This window comes from Mobula hypostoma, chromosome 4 (genome assembly GCF_963921235.1).
Source record: "Mobula hypostoma chromosome 4, sMobHyp1.1, whole genome shotgun sequence".
Taxonomy (NCBI): Eukaryota; Metazoa; Chordata; class Chondrichthyes; order Myliobatiformes; family Myliobatidae; genus Mobula; species Mobula hypostoma.
The window spans coordinates 147,719,258-147,733,999 of NC_086100.1; the positions used below are offsets into that span (position 1 = coordinate 147,719,258).

At 39.5% G+C, this 14,742-nt stretch overlaps 1 protein-coding gene across 2 annotated transcripts in view; it reads right to left on the reverse strand.

The window, feature by feature from the left end:
* Window positions 1-14,742, reverse strand: part of LOC134345657 (TBC1 domain family member 14-like) — a 76,011-nt gene that overhangs the window by 16,315 nt on the left and 44,954 nt on the right. For both annotated transcript variants that reach the window (XM_063046675.1, XM_063046677.1), the window contains 4 exons: window positions 7,244-7,362; window positions 5,461-5,543; window positions 3,153-3,270; window positions 1,153-1,259 (listed from right to left, as the gene is read on the reverse strand). In XM_063046675.1, coding sequence (XP_062902745.1) covers window positions 1,153-1,259; window positions 3,153-3,270; window positions 5,461-5,543; window positions 7,244-7,362 — 427 coding nt within the window. The remainder of the gene's footprint in view (window positions 1-1,152; window positions 1,260-3,152; window positions 3,271-5,460; window positions 5,544-7,243; window positions 7,363-14,742) is intronic.

Sequence of the window (14,742 nt, forward strand, 5' to 3'; positions counted from 1 at the left end):
TAAGAAAAAGATACAGCATTTTATAAATTAATTCAAGTTTGTTCCTGCATAATTACTTATCTTGCCATAAGGAATAGATGTTTGCTGAAAAGGAAAGTCAAGTTATATGAACTGACAGGTTATATGATAGGAACTGAACGGACTTTGAGGAGAAATAACATTGTTTACAGAGAATCTAAACAGTACAAGTCAAATTCACAACAAAGAATTTTCACTATTTGGAAACTGTGCTAAGGATTTAACTGTAGTCTCAGTGATGCTGGTCTAGATCTCTGCTTACAAGTGTGAAGGACAATAGTTTAAATATTGTTATTTCATAATTAGGGAATTGAGAAATCTAATACATTTTACAATGAGAAAGGCAAAGAAAAATTAATTTTATTTTTAAAAAGTTAAGGAGAACAGCAAATACAACATAAGTGGTTGATTGTTCAAGGTTTTAATCTATCAAACTGTAGTCATAGAATATTTCCCATTTGTAAATCTAAACTTTTAATCTGAGCAAAAAGATATATATAATCTAGCAATAATTTAGTGGATGCATTCTAAATGAACAATTGGAAAGGTTGAAGAAGAGGAACAAGTAGGGAAAAAGTATGTCATTTACAGAGGGGGAAAAAGCCTGTTCTGATGCTTGGGAGGGGAGAACAAAGGAAAGAATCTTGGATTTTGCTACAAGATCCTAAAATATCAGGTTAACAAAAAATCACCTCCTTTCACTTTTGTCAACTATTTCATTCAGCACACATAAAAATTGCTGGCGAATGCAGTAAGCCAGGCAGCATCTATAGGAAGAGGTACAGTCGACATTTCGGGCCGAGACCCGTCGTCAGGACTAACTGAAAGAACAGATAGTAAGAGATTTGAAAGTGGGAGGGGGAGGGGGAGATCCGAAATGATAGGAGAAGACAGGAGGGGGAGGGATGTAGCTAAGAGCTGGACAGGTGATTGGCAAAAGGGATATGAGAGGATCATGGGACAGGAATTATTTCATTCTATCACATTCAGTAGGCAATTTCAACTATAGCAAATAAAACTCTTGAAATCAATACATAGTTTACTGACTTGTACTTGTAACAATTTTGAGACAGTTTATGCAGAAAGTTCTAATTTAGTAAACCCATTACAGGCTGATTAACTATGCAGACTCACCGTGAGTAATGTTTAGATCATTGCCTATGGCCAAGCTCCACACCTTCCCTCGCACACTAGGAGGAATTCCTTGCCACCAGAGATCACGGACTTTACGAGAATTACACCTTCATTTATTTTATAAACAGACAATACATAATTCAAGTTGGTAACTACAAAATAGCATAAAGGATTTTTAAAAAATGATTTTAAATGAATTCAATAAATACACAAGGATAAATTTTGAATAAATTTAGATCAATAGCACTTAGCTAAAAATTAATCCTATAGATGACCAAGGATGTGAACCAATTCAGGGAAATCCACCAGAGTTGAACATACAAAAAACAGAAACTGCCAGAAAAAAAAACTAATGTCAGGCAGAATCCATGAGCTGGAAAAGTGAGAAAACAAATGCTTTAAACTGCAGATGATGGTGGGGTTGAGTAGGCTGGAGAGTACCAAGGGAATGACTGTCAGGATGCAGACTAAAGTTAAAGGATCATTAATTTACATTCTAACATATATTATATCACTTTTCTGGTTTTGATGTAGAATTGCTGACGAGAAAAATAACTGCCTGCTAAATCGTAAATAAAAAGGCTTAGGCCTATCACAAAGCAAGAATATAGAGAAACACAGAAAATAGGTACAGGAATAAACCACTGAGGGGTGCGTGTCTGCATGCATGCGCACCCACTACACAACCTTATCTCTCCCAGCCCCACATACACATCCATCAGCCCTACCCTCAAACCTAATTCCAAGGTCCAAGACAGCACCCCCACTAACCCTAGGCATGCCCTAATTAACCCTGGCCACACCCCCACAAACCCGATGACTTGTGTAAGGAGGAGCAGGATCCAATAAAGGCAAGTGTTGGACCTGGTTAATGAAGGCGTGGGCCAGATCAAAATGGCAGGGTTGTGTGACACTGAATCTCAAGTGATGAGATTAAGCAGCACAAGAGGGATGATTCTCCCACTGCCCACATACTCTCAACCTAACCTCACAGTGATACACTCTTCATTCTCCCAGTCCATGAAATGCCAACAAAAAAGCTGAGATACCCACAAGGCGAGGGAAAACCAGTAAGTTGAACCCAAGCTGGGTCCACAGAAAACAAGTCACCACTAAACTCATTCACAGGGTGGAGTGACGCTGAATCTCCAGTAAACACTTAATTTAATCCATGTGATCCCAGGCATACAGATGTCAGGTAGTGAGGTCTAAATTACCATAAACCTCAGCATTACATGCCTCTCATTACCTTGGTCCATGGGATAAACACAAGCTGGGCCTGATCAACCCTGGCTGGGTCGCCTGGGTGAGGGTGTCTAATGATTAAAGACCCGAAACACCCAATGACCCCAGGTTGCATTTCTGATGATGTGTCCCAGTGCACACCCGGTTCATTAAGCCATGTGGTGTCAGACCAGGTTAACGAAAGGCATCAACCAGGTTAAAGTGGCTCCATAACCCCCCCCCACACACACACACACACTCACACACACACCCTTCTCCCTGCCCCTCAATATTTTTACTTTCATCTTTAGATATATTCTGTGACTTAGCCTACACAGCCTCAGAAGCCATAGATTAACCACCTGAAACTTCTCATCCAGGTCCTAATCTCTTGCTCTGTAACCCTGAACTGGGACCCACTGTTCCAGGTGGCCCAAGCTATGGAGGAGGTTTTCCTGTTTGTTCAAGGCCACTTGCACTCGTTTTAGCATCTTTTACTTAGCCAAATGACATTTTCTCTATTCACACATGTAGATTGGCCAAGTACAACCATTAAACTGTACCTGATAACAGCTTAATTCATTTACAAAGGGGAGATTTTCAGGAAAAGGAAATGCACATCCAATTAGTGCTGATATCACATGAGAGTAAATACTAACTACAGGATTTTCTTCGAAGTATATATTATATCAATCCAATGCAAAAAGCTTAAAAAATATAAACACAAAAAAATTGTCTTTTTCTTACAATGTAAAATATTTGTTTCTCTCACTCACATAGTCTCCCAGTTGGGTAGGACTTCATTATTCCAGGTCATCACAGCATTACCGATGGTATCCTCCAGTTTACACCTGTCTTCCAACAGCTTTCTCCGCCGCTGGGCATCTTTTTGTTCTACAAAAGGAGAACACTCCAAGTTGAATATGGATTTCTGTGACCTGAAGACATTACAATCATAGGATATTCCATACTGCATCTCTATGTATCTTGCCACTCCTCTTTAATTCAACCTCCACTACCAACAAGAGTTTAAGCGTCAACGAAAGCCCTACACCTATATTATATATTTATGGTTGACAATATTTAACTGCAGAAATTGAGTATGCATTACACAAACTTTAACAAGGTCTTTGATCAGATCCTGGATGGTAGGTTAGATCATATGGGATTTAGAGTGAAGTAGCGATTTGGATACAAAAATTGGCTTGGTGAAGGCAGCAGAGAGTCATAGTCATAGTCATATTTTATTCATCCCCGGGGAAATTGGTTTTCATTACAGTTGCACCATAAATAATAAATAGTAACAGAACCATAAATAGTTAAATAGTAATATGTAAATTATGCCAGTAAATTAAGAAATAAGTCCAGGACCAGCCTATTGGCTCAGGGTGTCTGACCCTCCAAGGGAGGAGTTGTAAAGTTTGATGGCCACAGGCAGGAATGACTTCCTATGACGCTCTGTGTTGCATCTCGGTGGAATGAGTCTCTGGCTGAATGTACTCCTGTGCCCACCCAGTACATTATGTAGTGGATGGGAGACATTGACCAAGATGGCATGCAACTTAGATAGCATCCTCTTTTCAGACACCACCGTGAGAGAGTCCAGTTCCATCCCCACAACATCACTGGCCTTACGAACGAGTTTGTTGACTCTGTTAGTGTCTGCTACCCCAGCACACAACAGCAAACATGATAGCACTGGCCACCACAGACTCGTAGAACATCCTCAGCATCGTCTGGCAGATGTTAAAGGACCTCAGTCTCCTCAGGAAATAGAGACGGCTTTGGTGAAGCAGAGTGTGGTGGTGAAGGGGTGTTTTTCAGATTGTATATCTGTGACCACTGATGTGCTTTGGGAATTGTTGCTGGGTCCACTGTTGTTTGACATTTTGATTAATGATTTGGATAGAAATGTTGGTAACATGATTAATAATTTTGCAGATGACACCAAAATTGACAGCATAATGGACAGTGTGAATTTGTCCAAGGCCATAAAGGAGCCATATCAGTTAGGAAAGTGGACAAGGTGGTGAACACTACATATGGCATGCTTGCCTTTATCATTCAAGGAAATGAATACAAGAGTTGGGAACGTCGTGTGGCAATTGTACAAAATATTGGAATATCACATGGAGTTCTGGTTCCCACTCTGCAGAAAAGTTGTGATTCAAGTAGAGAGTGTGCAGAAAAGATTCACGAGGGCCTATATTGGAGCGCTTGAATTATAACAGGAGATGGATGCACTGCATCTGTTTTCCCTTGTGGAAAGTAGACAGAGGTGAAATGAGAGGGGTATATAAAATTCTGGGAGACACAGAGAGGGCAGATAGCCACAGTCCATTTACCACGGTAGGGGCTACTAAAATTAGAGGGCAAAGGTTTAAGGTGAGAAGTAGGTGGTGTAAATTTTTCCACACAGTAGTTATTATCTTGGACAAGCTGCCAGAGGTGGAAGAGGAGGCACAATTAGTAATATTTAAAAGACATCTGGAAAAGTACTTGAATGAACAGGATGTAGAAGGATATGGAATTCATACTGGCAGGTGGGATTAGTATAGATAGGTGTAATGGTCAGCACCGACACTATAGGCCAAAGGGTCCGTTTCTATACTGCACAACTCTGTGCTTCTGTGAAAATGATCAGCTACATATCTCACATCTGAACAAAAACAAATAAATCAGAGTTAGACACATGGTCTTGAGCCTGCTCCTTCATTGAAGATTACAGCTGATCTGATTTTGACCTCAGCTCTAACTCACTGTTCATTCGACATAGGCTTGATTCCTTCTATCTATGCAGCTTTATTTTCTGCTGTCATTTGGTAGAAAATAATCTTCTGGTTCCTATCAGGCTAAGTACATTAAAATTATACGCTATTTTGTTTTTGAAACCAGCTTAGCTCTACTTTCAAAGAAAAGAAACATATGGGAAATGTAAGTAAGATGAGATGGTGGGAACTGGAAGGGAAAACAAAACTGGTAAGAAACCTCTAATAAGAGCAGAGCTGCACTATATTGTCAAAAAAAATCAATACTAAGATACCATTTACTGACATTATATCAATGCAACAAGTTGTATTTAACCTCGTTTTTTCACTTGAGCCACCATCTCTGCATACTGCTGCCTATGCTTTTCAGCTTCTTCGGCTGGTTTTGCAGGGAGATTTCTGAGGAGAAATCGAAGCATTTATTAATTTGCTGACTTTGGCAACAGCTCAAACTACAAGAGTTCACAGGTCTAAAATATACAAAATAACTGTTCAATGCTATGACTAATTCAGCCAAGTAACAGACCCTAGGGATACTGTACACCAAAAATTGCTCTGCTATTCCAGCATAATCTCAGCATTTTCTCAAAATAATGCCAATTTGGATGTTGGTTGAACGTAGCAATGTTCTGTTCTGGGCTTATTTTAATTTCACTTAAATTCATTCAACCCTCTTCGATAACAAGCTGCAATACCAACCTAGAGTGCACACTCAGCTTCTCCAGTTGGTCTTGAATTAGTGATCATCTCTTTCCTAATCCTTTAGGTCTACAAAAAGTTTCCTCCTAGTTAAGGCTGTAACAGCTACTCATTCTCCAACTTGCCTTTCTGTCACATCCTACACAAATTTAGACAGAAGATATTCTAGATTTAGGCTAAAACCATTCCAGTGGGCGTTGCTCTTCAATATCTGATGTTGTTCAAAGAATTTAGCAAGAACTTCTTTCCAAATGCATTATTCACACTGAGACAATTTATGGGATTTTAATCACCAGTTGAAAATTGATCAATTTTTCACACACTAGGGATCAATCTGAGTTTCTCTTGTTTTATATGACTCAGTGTCAGCCTCAGTCATGATTTTCCCAAGTTATTTAGCATAAAAGTTAGCATTTCTCCCCTGCTCACACCTATTGATATCATTGAGTCCTCACTGGAAACTAACAAACTGTGTTATAGAATCAATATACACCTACAGCAGAGGGAAAGGGTATTTGGCAAATCATGTCCTTGCTGTCTCTCTCCACCCAAGTCTCAAAGATCCAAATGTGTAGTCCTGTACAATTTTCTTTTCAATATATTTATCCAAGTCCCTTGTTAAGGTCACAATGTAATTGATTTCCACCACATCTGCAGGTAGAACATATCAGATTCCAAACACAACATAAAAAAGTTCTTCCTCATGTCATTTTTAGTTCTAATTTTATGCCGATGACTTCTGTATCTTGATCCATCCAATAACCAACTTCTGTTTTATGCAGACCATCATCATTTATATTTTATCAAATATCCTTACAGCCTTTTGCAAATTAAGTAGTTCATACGACACAAATCTATTCTTGTAACTATAATCTCTTGCGAATATACTCCAGGATGGTTAACCATGGGACTATCATAGCTACTCACCCACACCTACATACAGATACTGGCAACTATAATCAAAGTTTTGTATTGTTCTCAAATAGATTTACTAATTCTGTCTCTAGTCACTATGTACGATATAACAAAATAGAGCTTGGCCCATAGTATTTTATATTAATATGCACTGAATTTTCAATGACAACAGATAACTTGACTTTTAATCTCAAGGAACTTAACATTCACCTCATAGCCATGAGGAGGTAGAAAAACAGATTCACAGATAACCTTTGTCGCAGAGTTTTCAAGTAATGTCAAATCAGATTGATCAGCTAATAGAAGTATATAGAAAATGCAATTTACCATCAAGTCAGAAAATATGAATCATTTGTAATTTAATTCTACCTCATTTCTATTGCATAGATGAGGCACAACAGGAGAACCAAGTATTTTGGGGTGTACAAGCTCGTTTGCGACAAAAAAAAAGGTTAAATAATAAGAAAATAGTGCTTAATACTTACGCTGGCCTGTCCTCAAGAATTAGTGCTGTTGTGGAAAGGGGTTCAAAGTCTAGATTTTTCCTTACACATTGATTAGGAGAGGGGGACTTCTGGGCTCTCCTTGATCCTTCTTCATATTCCTGTAAGGACAGATAATTTACTTTTATTTCCAAGCCTACTAACTAACTGTAAAATTGTACGGATAATGAAATACACACAGGCTTCAAATCAAACAGATGTTGATGAAGTAGCAGAAAGACTGAAGATTGACCTCCAGTTTTGGCTTCTGCATCCTTGATTTACACCACTGTCAACACTCAAAACATTAGAAGCCTTTCACTAAACTCTCTCCTCAAAAATGCCACTTCATATTCTAACTATTTTAGTTTACATGACAGGAAAATACCCACCACCAACTCCCCACGGTGAAGTCTGGGAATTGCATACGACAAGCCATTAATTCCTACTGGGCAAAAGATAATTCTGGCACATACACAAATAATTGAAAGCAGCTGGATGGGTAAAGTAAGATTCAAGATTTTACAAGACTGTCCTGCTCAACCCTGCACCTCACTTCACCATCACTGGTTGAGTCTCTATGGCAAAGCCTTCAAGCTCTAGGATACAAACACATCTTTAACTTCAAAGATGTTGCTTAAAAATTTCATTAAAACTTCTCATACAGTTTGTTATCAAATTCTGTTACCTAATATTTTTGTGAGATGTGCAAGTCTAAAGAGGGAAATTAGATTTTCTAAAGGCAAAGCATCATCATTTACATCCCAATTTTTTAATATAAATTTAGTCCGGCTACTTGTACAGTTCTTTTGGCAGAATTTGGGCTAAACACACAAGATTATGGGACATTGCATGTAGCTTAAATTATGCTTCAGTGATTCTTCTCAATGCAAATAGTGTTTTAAATAGATTTTACTATAATTCATCAATTATGGGACTGCCTATTCTACAGCAGTTTGACGAATTGCTTTTAATAAATAACTTGCACTTTTAATAAATAACTTGGAGCAATTTAAAAATAGGTTAATTTTAGGCAGTTTGACGAATTGCTTTTAATAAATAACTTGCACTTTTAATAAATAACTTGGAGCAATTTAAAAATAGGTTAATTTTAGGTGGTAGACAGAATTAGTCAACATTGTTTCCAGCCCTTTATTGATCGACGTCGACCACAGAAGGTACACCCTAGCTGTCCATGTCAAAGCTGATACGCAAGCCAGGGCAGTACCACATGGAGAACAAGCTGTTGTCCATGCAGCAGGCTCCCACTCTCCACATAGCTGGTGAATTCAAAAGGAATGACAGAAACTGAAACAGTTTGGCACCAGTGGCATTGAAGGAGTTGCCAGTCAGTGTTGAACTCAATGTAGGACTGCCTTAGGGACTCCAGCTCCAGATTTTTCCTTGGGGTTTACTCCTGAAGTCTGAAGTAGGTATAGCCGTAAGGCAGCAGAGGTTTGAGATCTGTTTTCCTTCTCCTAGATGGGTTGCCAACCATGGCTGATGAGCCCCATCTGCCCAAAGTGAGTGGTTTTAAGGTGCCTTTCACCCTTCTCTTATTAGTAGGAATTGTTCCGCCAGGTTAATAGCCAAGCCATACATGAAGTCCAGGAGCTGGACTTGGCAGTCAGAGGCCATTTGAGGCACATGCCATTGAGTGCATTTAATAGGTAGTGGGAGCTTATCCCCACCCATCCACTGCTCTGCCCCCCGACTATGACAACCTTAAGGAACCTCAAAATAGTTTATTTACATCAAAATGCAACTCAAATTAATAAATCAAATAATTGATTCATTGGCAGCAGAATGATTAATTACACAAGGCTGATGTTTTGGAGCTTCAACAGTCAGGGTTTGATCCTGATCTCTGGTGCTGTGCATGATTTGTACACTTTTTCCCTGTGATCACATAGGGTCTGCCCCGTGCCCATATTTGCCATATGCCAAAGGCATGCTAAATAGTGGGTTAACTGGCTACTGCAGTGTAGATATGTTTTAGGAGAAACAAAGTGATATTGATGGGTATGTGGAACAGATTAGACTACAGTGAAATAAATGGGAGGATGAGATTTCCGAGACAACATGGATTTCATGTGCTGTACTGAAAGAAAATGAGAAACCCAAAACTATGAGGAATTTGGTGAGGGGGAGTTGGGCAACATTTTTCAAAACAGGTGCATACACCAGAATTGCTTATAATGTAAAAAAAATGCTTAACAGTTTCAGAAAGACCAGTAGTCTGTACTACCAAACATCGTTCTGTGATGTCTTAAAATAGAGCATGTTTATTTCAACGTTATTCTCAGATTCACAAAAAAGCAAGAGATTGGCAATGGTAAATCACCTTAGGAGGCTTATGAGGCAATTTTGTCAGCAGTGGAACAATAAAAATGTTGCAAGGTCAGATTGGTTATTGTAATTTAACGTGTCACAGGAAATGAAATGCAGAAGTAGAAAAAGACGAAACTGAAGAACGAGATAAGATTTGGTAACAAAAGTTAAGGGCAATAGAGTTATCAACCTGAATTTCCAAAAGTGATTAACTTAATGAATTCTCAGATGAAGTGAGAACATTTAAACCAGATTTTCTCAAACTCTGAATGAAATATAGCTGCTGCTGTGCCTCCGTTGTAGCTGCATCGATATGCTGGGCCCAGGATAGATCCTGAGAGATGATGCGACCCAGGAACTTGAAATTGCTCACCCTTTCCACTTCTGACCCCTCTACAAGGGCAGGAGTGTGTTCCCTCATCTTACCCTTTCTGAAGTCCACAATCAGTTCTTTTGTCTTACTGATATTGAGCACAAAATTGTTGCTGTGACACCACTCAACTAGCTGATACATTATCATTCCCATTCTCCTTTGCGTCACCATCTGAAATTCTACCAACAATAGTTGTGTCATCAGCAAATTTATAGATGCCATTTGAGCTGTGTCAAGCCACACAGTCATTGGTGTAGAGAGAGTAGAACAGTAGTATAAGCACACATCCCTGAGATGCATTTGTCAGCGAGGTAGAGATATTATTAACGATCTTCACAGACTATGGCCTTCAGGTTAGGAAGCTGATGATCCGTTTGCAAAGAGAGGTACAAGGCTTTGGCACTTTTCAATCAGAACTGTAGGAATGATTGCGCTAAACGCTGAGCTGTAGTCAATAAGCAGCACCCTAACATAAGTATTACCACTGTCCAAGTGATTCACGACCATGTGAAGAGCCAATGAGATCACATCAGCTGTGGACCTATTGTAGCGATAGGCAAATTGCAGTGGGTCCAGATCCTTGCTGAGATAGGAGTTAATTCTACCCATAAACCAACCTCTCAAAGCACTTCTGTTACTGATCGATAGATGTTAAGATAGCTCACACTACTCTTCTTGGGCATTGGTAGATTGTTGCCCTTTTGAAGTAGATGGGAACATCCAACTGTAGTCATGAGAGATTAAAAATTTCTTTGAACACACCCACCAGCTGGTTGGTACAGGTTTTCAGAACCGCACTAGATACTCCATCGTGGCCTGTTGCCTTGCAAGGGTTCACCACCCTGAGAGACAATCTGATGTCGGTCTCCAAGACAAGATCACGGGGATCAAGCTAGAAGTGCAAAGCATAGTAAATGACATACTGGTTTGGAGATATGGAGTGGAACTGATAAAGTGTAAGTACAAATATTGCTCTCTACCACCGAGTTCATCAGCAGTAAACATTACCAGCTCTGATCCAGTAATCTGCACCATTGTTAAGGGATCAGCAATTTTGAATCTGAAAACAGGATTTGAAAAGATATTTTAGTGTTTACATCCTAAGTCATGGCTTAAACATGGTGTTATTTCTATTACTGAAATTTAAAGATTACTCTGCAAAATAACAAATCAGAAGTTAATACAGTAAAACTGACTAAAAGGCAGAGGTACTTCTGTGTATTCTTCAAGAATTGCTGAGAAGTATGGCTCCTTGGTTTGTAACTATGACTACAAATTATAGCTTTAGACTAGTTGGCCCTTGGTATCCGCGGATCGAAAATATTTGAAAAAAATTCCAGAAAGTTCCAAAAAGCACTACGCTGAATCCACGTGAATGAAGTGATGTGTGTAGGAATGCGCTGCTGTAGCCTCCCACCATTTCACAGATCCTCAGTCTCTCTCCAGCACTCATTGTTTGAGCATTGTTCGCCTTGCATCTCACTCGTTTGCTACTTGTGTTGTGAGCGAGAGGAGGGAGTTTAGGGCTAGTAAGGGATGGCTGGCTAGCTATGCAAAGCACTACAGCCTCAAGAACTTAAAGATCACGGGAGAATCTGCATCGGTTGATGCCGAGGCAGCATCAGGGTTCCCAAAAGAGCTACGATGATTACATCTGTACTGAACATGTACAGACTTTTTTTTCTTGTCATTATTCCCTGAACAATACCGTATAACAACTACTTACATAGCATTTACATTGTATTACGTATTATAAGTAATTTAGAGATGATTTAAAGTATACGGCAGGATGTGCGTAGGTTATATGCAAACACAGGTCGACCTTCACTAATCCGGCACCATTGGGACCCGAGGGGTGCCGGATTCGTGAAAATGCCGGATTACAGAAGGATCACATTAAGCAATAGCTAACCGCCTCATCATGCCTGTAAAATATCATGTAAATCAGTATAAGTTAGATAATAATGAAACAGAAATATTAAATGAGTAGCAAGTGAAATTTTAATAAAGTAATATACTGTGCAGGCACAGATAAAATAAAGGGTACAGGTAAATGTACAGAATTAACTTGTACAGAAAAGTTGAACGCTTTTGCTTCTAAAGTGAGACTTTTAATACACCTTCAGGCAAAGTTACATGTCTGCAAGTGTGGGGTTGTCAGGATCATCAACATCTTCATTTTAAAAATGAGTGAAGCAGCAGGAACGGGTGCTGAAACTGGTTGGTGGCAGCACATCTGGGTGAGCAGAAGTTGATGGCACTGGATTTTGAAGTATTAGCTCCCCTGTCGCACTTTTTCTAGTAATTTTTTGAACATATCTTCCCAGGTAAGCTGTTACGTATATTTTGGTCTCTCTCTGATTAGCTTATTCTGCAGCATATAAACACTCATTATTTCTTGCTCAATTATAAAACTTTGTTGCTCTAATCCTTTCAGCAATTCATCTTTCAACTTAATTACCCTGTCAATAGAAAGTCTCTCTGCTACAACTTCCTCACCTTCATTACTGCTTTCTCCTCCAATATCTTCCTTCTCTGGATGTACAACCATCTGCACAATTTCCGAGTCAGTATAATGATGAACAGTAGGCTCATCCTCATCTATATTCATCCATTCTTCAACACTGTCATCATTGAACCTTGATGCAAGATCCTTGGCAGCAGGATTAGTTAGCTCTCATCACGTATAATCTGTTTTTCCTTGGAAACTCTAAAGCCTGTAAAGTCATTCCCACTGTCTTCACCAGGTGCAGACTCAAACATTAAAGCTGGCCATAATCTATGCCAACCATTCTTCAGTGTGGATGGCCCTACAGACCTCCAAGCATTAGCAACACAGTAAATCATCTCTTTCATATTAAAATCCTTTATAAATTCCTTTACCGGTCTGCCAGCATTAACTGCACTCAAAAGCCGCCTCATAAATGGAACGATACTTCGACTTGAGAGAACGTAATATGCCATTGCCCAGGGGTTGAATTAATGACGTACAGTTAGGTAGCAGGAAGATACTGAAAACGTTTTTTTTACCAGGAGTTCTGCTTTCGGGTGTGCTGAACAGTAGTCTAAAACAAGCATTCTCTTACAGTTGTGCTGCAGGCCAACAGAGTCACAGTGAGCTTGTGCTTCGGGAATGAAATAATTTTCAAACCATTCTAGTGTGATGCTAGTTGTAATCCATCCATTTTTGTTAGCACGGTAAATTAACAGGAAACTGCACCATACCTTTGAAGGCCCTGGGACGTAAACTTTTGCCAATGACCAGTAACTTACATCTGTGGGTTCCTGCAACATTAGAGCAGCCTAGCAAAGTCACACGATCTTTCAATGCCTTATACCCTGTTGGCAATTCTGCATCTGTTGTTGCTGGCGTTCCTCTTGGTGTACATCTCCAATACAAAGCAGTCTCATCAGCATTGTACACCTGCTCCAGGGTTAATTTTTCATCGCAGACTAACTTAGCGAACTCATCAACAAACCCTGCTGCTGCTTCCTTGTCTGCTGAACGTTTTTCACCACACACTGCACGAAACTGTGAGCCATGACACTGCTTCAACCGATGAAGCCAGCCTTCACTATAGTCACACTCATACTCTAGTCCTAGTTCTTCATGAAACACTTTTGCTTGTTCCTTCACCATATCTCCAGATAGTTCAACACCTTCACTTACACGAAAGTTAAACCACGTTATCAGTACTTTATCTAGTTCCGAACATCTTCCGTCTTTCATTGTTTTTCTTATGCACATTTGTTTCTTTGAGCCACTATCAGCAAAAAAATGTAGTTTCTCTTTCTGTTTCTTTATATCGTACACTGTGGAAGAGCCAATGTTGTAACACTCGCACAAGCTTTTCACCGATACACCACTGTCCAGTTTTTTCAAGAATTCAAAATTTTTAATGAATAATGTGCGGTGTTTTCGCTTCTCAGCATGAGGTGCATTTCCTTTACCCACTGGGGCCATAATTGGGGCCAAAAAAACAGCAAATGATATTAATAAATGCAGGAAAACAAGCAGGAATCGCCTGTCTGTGCTTATAAGAGCGGGCCAACACATGAACAGATCTAGCGCAACCAAAACAATGTGCAACAGATTGGTACGGTGGCCCAGGAAATTTGAAATTACAGTTGCGCTGAAAATTTGAAATCAGTGCCAGATTATTGAACGTGCCGGATTACAAGTAGTTGAATTAGTGAAGGTCGACCTGTACTACACCATCTTATATAAGGGACTTGAGCATCCACAGATTTTGGTACCCGCAGGGGGTTCTGGAACCAATCTCCCGCCGATACCGAGGGCTGACTGTATATTGAATGTCTATTGTAATACTCAAAAGGTTTAAATTATATGAACTGTCAATGGCATTGAACATTGCGAACTAAATAGGTGTTACCAGCTATCTGAAGACTTTCAGACTCACATTGAGAAATATTACCAAGTACAGGTTGAGTACTCCTTATCCAAAATGCTTGGGGCCAGAAGGTTTTTAGATTTTTTTGGATTTTGGAATATATGAGATATCTTGGGATTGCCATTGAATCTACCCTGAATCTACGTGCTATCAGTAAGCAGTCTTTGTCTTACGCATGTTCACACACATGCGTTTACAGTAAAATGACATACAATATAATGAAAATAAGTGTGCACGGTAACAAAAGCAACACAGCAGTATCCGGAGAATATCTGAATCCGCTGTTAAACCATGACAACAATAGCAGTCTTTCAGTCTCCACATACAATGCCACGTTTTGATTAAAAGGTTACAATACACGTTATTTCTATGCTCTATATACGGAT